Raw genomic sequence first — 8526 nt, forward strand, 5'->3', positions numbered from 1 at the left:
GAGAGAGAGAGAAAGAGAGAGAGAGAGAGAGAGAGAGAGAGAGAGCGAAAGAGAGAAAAAGAAAGCGAGACAGACAGCGAGAGAGAGAGCGAGAGAGAGAGAAAGAGAAAGAGAGAGCGAGAGAGCAAGAGAAACAGAGAGGTGGGGAGAGCGAGGAAAAGAGAGAGGGAAAGGGAACGAGGGGAAGACAAAGAGCAACGAACAAGGTATATATTGACAATATTGTCAATGATTGCCTGGTAGCATTACCCTGAGCAATTACAGCTACCTGCGCGCCGCCTTGCCGCGCCGCCTGGCGGCGTTAGCTACAACTATAAGCGCGCGGGGTAACTTTATCTGCCTGCGCCAGCGAGCCAACACAAGAACAACAAGAGCAGCCGACCTCGGTCATGGTCGTGTTGTAGGTGCTAAAGCGGCGCCCTCTACCGTGAACCTCCTGATAGTTGTACCATTTCTTCTTTATTAGACCCAATACCTGGAAAACACGTAGAGATGCGAGAACGTGGAAAATGAATTGTTATTACGGACACGCACACGTTTACGCGCACGCACACTCGCACGCACAGGGGCAGGCGCACATGCACACGCACACGTACACGCACACACACACGCACATGCACGCACGCACGCACGCACGCACTCGCAAAGTGTGGTAGCCTTTTATCACCTCGCAAATTTAACTTTGTTAATATTAATGAGGATAGCTTCTTAGGTGCAGTATCCGCTAATTACGCCATGAAGGGAGATTAGCGCGGATAATTTAAAGCTCATTTTCATTGGTGATTTGGCAATTATTTTAATTTGTTTCCTCATTAAAATGCGCATTCGCTTTTCAATGGCCGAGGAGTGCCGTAGTAATGGTCTTAAGCGTCGCAGTAACGGCTGTGCGGGAGCTTCAGTGGGGGCGCCGGGGTCGGGAGAGGTGTGGGGATCGACAGGGGTATGTGGGTCGCGAGCGACACGGGCGTCGAAAGGGATGCATGGGTCGGCAGATATGCGAGGGTCTGGAGGAATGCGGGGGTTGGGAGAGATCCTGGGGTCAGGGGGAGGTGCGGGAGTCGAGAGGGATGCTGGAATCGCGGCGAGGGTGGGGTCTGGTGTGTTGTCGCAGTCAGGATCAGACAGGAATAGGAGGTAATGAAGTGGGAATCAGTAAACTGGCAGATAGGCATATAGAGAGACATGCGGTAATCGACTAATGTCGGAGTGAATTATCGGGGTTGGGTGCGGGGTTAGTGAGTATAAGGTTGGGCGAAACATGCTGGGGTTAGGGAATGGAATTCGGTGAAACATCGACGGGTTCTGATTGGTTGCATATGTGAGGAGTAAAAACTGAGTGTAAGGAGATCAGGGTGTATCGGGGTATCAGCAGGAGGATAGTTAAGATGCGGCGTGATAACGAGAAGAATCGCTTGTCGCCATGGTGACGCGACAACGGCAAATATAGTGCTCCGTTGTTAATTTTCAGCTCAATTCTCTCGATATCGAAATTGTGATTGAAAGTTTTGCTGCGTGTATAATATAATAATAAATAATAATTTTCTCGAGGGCACGCATTGGCCTTAGCCTATGCCGTCTCGGGTTCCAAGAATATGCATTCATATGTGAATAAAATATGCCTAGCAATACATCAGGCGCTGCGGTTAAGTCAACTTTTCTCACAACAATATTTATTTACTGAGATCTATTTCACGCACATCGTGTCTATAAATAGTTCATGACGGACGGGAGGAATAAAAGACGGAAAAACTATATACGCTGCAAAAATTAGTTTTTTGTTCAGAAACATTGATCGATAAAAGTTTAGGGTTCTCTCGAAGGGAAAGACGTACACGCATATTGAATGAGTTCATTAGTAACGCTTGTATAATTAGTGAGCAATTACTTCCTTCTCGCTATGCATCTCTGTTGCAATAATACGTTGTGTTGCACAATGATTCAACTTCGTCTATACGCGGTCGAAACGATCTCAAAATTAATTCAATATATCGTTCTCACATTACGCTTGTTAATAAGATATTATCAGAAGTAGATAATAGGGATTCCCTATTATCTACTTCTGATATTATGTTTCGAATTTGTAACACATTCCGAATTGCACTGGATCACTGACGACAGTTTTAACGTACTTAGCTCTACGCATTATTAATGTACGTCGAAATTACGTTATATTCAGGTACGTGCGACGAAATATAGACGATTTAGACACATCTGTTATATACTCGAATCTATCTAAATTACGCCTCTGAAATCTATCAGACTTCCTAAAGTACCTAATGTCTTAAAATTCGCCGAAAACGCAACCCCGATTTACCGACAACAAATATTTACCGTACTGTTTGTATATCATTAATCCCCGCTAACGGCCCAGCCAATCATGTCGCTGAAGTGAACGCGTCTATAGAATTAACGTTCGTTATTTATCAACGTCGTCGAGTCGCTTTAGCGAGAATTTTCGGAAAACGTTCAGATCGCACGTCGCACGTTTTAGATTCATTATATCATTTCCGTCGTTGTTCGCACGCACTATGCCTAGCTAACTGCCGACGTTGCCGGCCCCTGACGCCCGAGGCCCCCGTGGTGAAAGCGGTGCCCCTAATGTGCGTGTATGTACACAATTTCTTAATGGCATTGTAATGAAGTGCAAAATGATTAGGCGACGAAAACTTCTCGCGGAGTCAAACGTGAGTGAGTGTCGATAGAGGGAGAGGATGGAGGGAGCGAACTATCTTATAACCGAGCCCCGATGGAAGAGAAGACGATAGCGCTAAACTGATTACGTCACCACGACGGTATCGTCATGGTTCGTAATCGTCGTCGTCAGTACTAGTCTCCCTTATTCTTAGCTAAAACCTCCACCGGACAACGTTATACAGCAACAGCTGAGTAGAGCTGGAAGAATTTACATCGCACTACGTATAGGTTCAATAAACTAAGAACATGTAGTGAACCTACCTCGCCGTTTAAGAAGCAGAATATTAGCGCAACAAAGAATCCCTGAAACGAGAAACAAATATATGGTAAATCGCATAATTCCCGTCATGTAATGCTATTTGGGAAAACACAGTAATGTTGTCACGAAGCGAGTCGTGATGCGGCAGCAGCAGCAGCAGCGGGAAAGCTAATCTGCCGCGAGCATCTATTACGTATAAACGCATATCGAAAGCGAAAGCTATATGCCGGATTTCGTTTGTCACTCGCTTATAGAAAAAAAATTCACGCTATAGGCGTGGTCGTATATTATGCATGAGGCTATTAGAAATTCACGATAACATTGGCGCGTATTAAGCGAAAAAACCACCGATCAACAGTTAGCAAATAAGAAAATCGCGTAAGATCTTCGGGGACTGCTTAGCGGATGAAGAGCGGTGATAGATTATTTATGCGCTTGGAGTGCGAGGGAAAGGTGGCTTTCAGCGTCGCATAGCGTGCTGGGACGTGCTAGCGTGTGTCTGTCTACGCTGTGTGAACAACACACAATGATAGGGACTGTGGGTGGAACGGCCGCCTAGTGTACGCACGCGGCAAGGTTCCGAGAGACGGATAAAAATATTAGACAGCCGAATGCAGCTGCCACTACCCTTACAGCGGACACATCGATAATTAACCTCATTTGCATGCGGGCGTGGTAGTTTGTGTGGAAGTGGGCTTGCGTGTGAGTCAGTGCGCGTGTGTACTCGCGCGGGTGCGTGCGTATGTGCGTGCGTGCGTGTGTGCGCGTGTGCGTGTGCGTGTGCGTGCGCGTGTACCTGGAAGGACGAGAATATAGCGAGCAGCTTCTGGTAGACGACCTGCGCGTTGCTGCCCTCGCCCGGCGGCACCCACATGATGATGTAGTAAACTCCCAGCAGGGGGATGAGGATCAGCACGGCCCGCACCGCCTTCCTGCAACACACAGACATCCCGCGAGATCACGCGTAATTAAGCCTCTCCGTCTCTGCCACTCCCGCATCCGACGCGCCCACGATGTGGTTGCACACAGGCATACAAGCGCACGCACGCACGCACGCACGCACGCCCGCCCGCACGCACGCACGCACACACACACACACGGGCGCGCGCACACATACACAGGCTCACTACCTATCTACCGATCGTGTATGAAAACAAACATTTACAAGTGTTGTTCGTTTTCTACGTCTTGTTTTGGATGATTTCATGATGAGTTATGACGCTCGCTTTTTGTGTTGTTGTTGTGCAGAATAAATTAATGAACGTGTCGACTTTTCATCAGATATTATTTTTATGTGGTTAACCATCATAATAATATACATAAATTACTATTGTGTACAATAAATATGTATGGTTTTGAGTTTTGCGATCGATTCTCATCCAAACAGCAGCCTCGTGCCAGCAAACGATCAAATTCCTATTGTCGTAAGTTTTCTCATAGCTGCGAGGCGTTTCTGTCAACGTTATTTTCGTAACATTAACATTAGCCGTAAGTGCTATCTTAGCATTAATATTAGCCTTAACTTTACTATCTTTCTAACAACGTGCCCCTGGTACGCCGCACGATGCGCGCATGGATGGTGGGTGGGCAGTTGGGTGGTAGAGGGAAGGGGAAATGCGGGGGGGGGGAGGACACAGCCGATGGAAGCTAGACCGTTAAGAAGCCCTCGCGAGAGAAAAACTGCAACCACTCTGCGCAGCTAATTGAAACAACTGTAATTAGTTCGTAATGTTCAACGGCTGATTTTCTATCACTAGTGCGCTGTCTCTGTGTGTGTGTGTCGATCTCTCTCTCTCTCTCTCTCTCTCTCTCTCTCTCATCCAGCGTTAAACAAGTATTGTAAATTAAGAGCCTGCAGCACTCAAAATCATGATAATTATACTAAATGAAGTGAACACAGTGATACAACAACGATAATAAGCAACCCGCAGTTAGATGCCATATGAATGACATAAGCTAGGCACTTATGATATAAGACTACTAGCACTTAAAAAAAAAACCTTAACCAAAACCTAACCTAACATAAAACTAAACCAACCTAAACCCATAACCACACTAACCTAAAAAAAAAAAAAAAAAATTAAATTAAAGGCCTAGTAGTTCATAATCAATCGCATCTCTTCCTTGCAACATACATAACCCGCCATGTGTGTACATGACCCCAAGTCAAATCGCGACTAACCACCACATCCATCCGAATTCACACTCACAGCACCACACACGACACTCAGTGTCACACACTACAACTACACCACTAACCACCCACCCCAACGATACAACCACACACATCAAAGAATAAAAAACAGATAAGCACACAACACAAATAAATAAACACATCACACACACACACACACCAACAAACCACAGACACATCAACAACCGAACACAACACCAAACACCCTTACCACATCTTCTCTTCTTCTCTCACACATCGCACACAGCACCGCCACCTAGCACAGCGCAAACAAGAAAGAACAAGCCGTAAATTGACAGTCTTATAAGTCAATGAACACGCCAGGTGGTCGATGTGGTAAAATGAAAAGGTAAAATGGGCCGCAAGGAGCACGCGGACCTACTAATATATGATATCGTGTCGATAGTGTTATCATCAAAACAAAATAGTTTACCCGCGCTACATATTAATATCTATGATAATATATAAATATAATAAATATACTATTGTGATGTCGTGTTGTGTGTGTGTGTGTGTGTTGTGGTGTGTGTGTGTGTGTGTTAGGTGTTCTGTGGTGTGTTGTGGGTGTGCGTGCGTATTGAGCAATCGCAGCCGCGTAGAAGCGCACAGTAAACACCACACCACCTAGCTACACACAACACACACTCCGACCAGTACAACACCGCACACACCAAATAGGCAAAGAAGTGGCTCTCTTTTTTCTCAGAGAACTCATCAAGCACATCTCTCCGCCGCGCAATATACTAATGCACCGCATGCGCAGCGCGCACAACCGTCACACAACCTGTGCACGCGCGTCGCCGTCGCCATCTTGGATTTGCTGCTACGCGTAAACTCACATCAACAGGCCCGACACACACACTGCGCGTAGCGCAGCACTATCACACCACAAGGCAGTCTCCATGAAAGTAACTCATGAATGTGTTCCAGAAATTTAATTCGTCTGACGTGAAACAATTAACAAAGGATCACTCCTTAATTACACATCAGACACAAAACACGCAGGCCTCTATTCATACACACACACAGGGGGAATAGGATGAGAAAGAGAAAAGAGAGAAGAAAAAGAGACAGCAGAAACACCAGACAGACAGACCAGACAGAACAGACCAGAAGACAACACACCATACACACAAGACAGACAGACATGGCAAGATGGAAGCGAGAATGGTACCCGATATCCCACTCGCACACGCACCCACCTTCTTTGGTCTCGTTCTCTTTTCGCCTGGTCGCGTTCACCGCACTGAGCCTCCTCTCTCTCACCACCATCACATCACCTTCTTATCTTTGTGTGTGTGGTGTCGTGTGTGTGTGTGTGTGTGTGTTGGTGTGGTGGTCTCCAGCTGTGCTGTGCGTATGATGATGGCGGCGCGTCTGCGTCAGTGCGTGGTGCACTGAGCACACATGCGGGCGTGCGGCGTAGCGGCGTGCTGTCACATCTTTAAACCCCACACGCACACACAACAGCGCTAAAAACACACACGCACCACAGGCTTGGAATCTCCTGCGTCTCCACATTTAATCTATTTTAGCATCTAATCATCCTATCATCCTTAATCATACGTCGGCACGCACGCACAAGCAACATGTAATCTATCTACTTATGCTAAAATCACAATGCCATCCTAAGCCTATCCTACATCACAATCTAACATATCCATTCTAGTCTAATATCGATCTACACGCGCGCGGCATCGTACGCTGCAAGGCACACACACACACACACACACCACACACAGCACACACACATCGCACATACACACACACAACACGCGCGCGCAGCGCACACACACACAGACCACACGGACGCGCGCGCAACAGACCACGACAGACGCACGCACGCACAGCGCACGCACACACGCAACGCACGCACGCACAACCGCACATCCACCACACACACACAACACACACACACACACGACACTACACACACACACACATATAATAATATATATATATGCGGCAAAGATCTCATGTGAGTCATGCAGTAAAGGCATTATTAATGGGTCTTCCCGCTCTGCAACGCGCAAGTAAGCTACGGAGCTATACGGAGCTTAACGGAGCTAATGCGAGTAATCCTAGGCGACGCGCAACGTCTTACACGGTTTTACCATCCGGCAGACGCGCACTGGGCATGCGGACGAAATCGCAAGACGCGCAAAGCAAACGGACTGCTACTAATTCGTTGAACGTTAATCAAATACGGAGCGCGAAAGCGTCATTACACGCTTTGTGTTCGGAAAAAATCCAGCCGGACGAGTTGAAAAGTAGATGGCGCGAGAAAATTAAAGTCGGTGCTATTCGCGCGAACAATATTCGTAGGGGGAAGTGTGTATGTGTAGTGTGTGTGTGTGTGTAGTGTGTGTGTGTGTGCGTGTGTGATGTGTGTGTGTGTGTGCGCGCGGCGTGCGTGGTGCGTGCGTGCGTGCGTGCGTGTGTGCGCGCGCGCGTGCTTAGCGTGGCGAATGGCAGTGCGTTGCGTAGCGTGCGATGCGTGCGTGCGTGCGTGCTTGTGTGCGTGCGTGGGCGTGTGGCGTGCGTGCGTGCGTGTGGTGTGGATGTGTGTGTGTGTGTGTGTGTGTGTGGGTGTGATGTGTGTGTGTGTAATGTGCGTGTGTTGTGGTGTCGCGCGTGCGTGTGTGCGTGCGTGGTGGCGTAGCGTGCGTAGTGTGCGCCGGCGCGTGCGTGCGTGCGTGCGTGCGTAACGTGCGTGCGTGCGTGCGTGCGTGCGTGCGTGCGTATGCGATGTGTGTGTGTGTGTGCGTGTGCGTGCGTGCGTGCGCGGTGCGTGTGTGTGGTGTCTGTGTGTGTGTGTGTGTGTGTGTGTGTGTGTGTGTGTGTGTGTGTGTGTGAGGAATCGCGTTTACGCAATGCCAGTTATGCGGTGAAAGAAAGAAAGCGAGGGAACAAGTGAGAAATGGCGGCGCGAGAGAGAAGAGAATAGATGGATAGAAGAGAAAAAACGCGAGAGAAGATGGGAGAGCGTGAGCTACGAAGCGAAGCGAACGAGACAGACATGCGAATAGAAGTGATAAAGGAGGAGGCAGAGAGAAAGAAGAGAGAGCAGAGAGAAAATGAGAGACCAGAAGAAAAAAAGAGAGAGAAGAGCGTGCGCGGAAAGAGAGACAGGGAGAAGAAGAACCGAACAGTCCACACACACAGACAGTGCCTAGGCACGATGCAGCAGGTGCACGCACCGCACAGCTCGGAGACACAGACTTGAACAACAGCATCACACACAACACACACCCACACCAGAAATAGATAGATAGAAGAGAGAGAGAGAAAGAAGAGGAGAGAAGAGAGAAGAGAGAGAGAGAAGAGAGAGAGAGAGATAAGACACAGCACACAAGAGACAAACGCGCAGCTACTGATG

At 48.0% G+C, this 8526-nt stretch overlaps 1 protein-coding gene across 1 annotated transcript in view; it reads right to left on the reverse strand.

The window, feature by feature from the left end:
* Positions 1–301: 301 nt before the first annotated feature.
* Positions 302–8526, reverse strand: part of LOC106804676 (calcitonin gene-related peptide type 1 receptor-like) — a 33683-nt gene continuing 25458 nt past the window's right edge. The window contains exons 8-10 of the mRNA XM_014805952.1: positions 3750–3885; positions 2956–2997; positions 302–475 (exon numbers count right to left, since the gene is read on the reverse strand). Of these exons, the coding sequence (XP_014661438.1) occupies positions 302–475; positions 2956–2997; positions 3750–3885 (352 nt within the window). The remainder of the gene's footprint in view (positions 476–2955; positions 2998–3749; positions 3886–8526) is intronic.

The sequence above is a fragment of the Priapulus caudatus genome, unplaced genomic scaffold (assembly GCF_000485595.1).
Source record: "Priapulus caudatus unplaced genomic scaffold, Priapulus_caudatus-5.0.1 Scaffold83, whole genome shotgun sequence".
NCBI classification, from domain to species: Eukaryota; Metazoa; Priapulida; class Priapulimorpha; order Priapulimorphida; family Priapulidae; genus Priapulus; species Priapulus caudatus.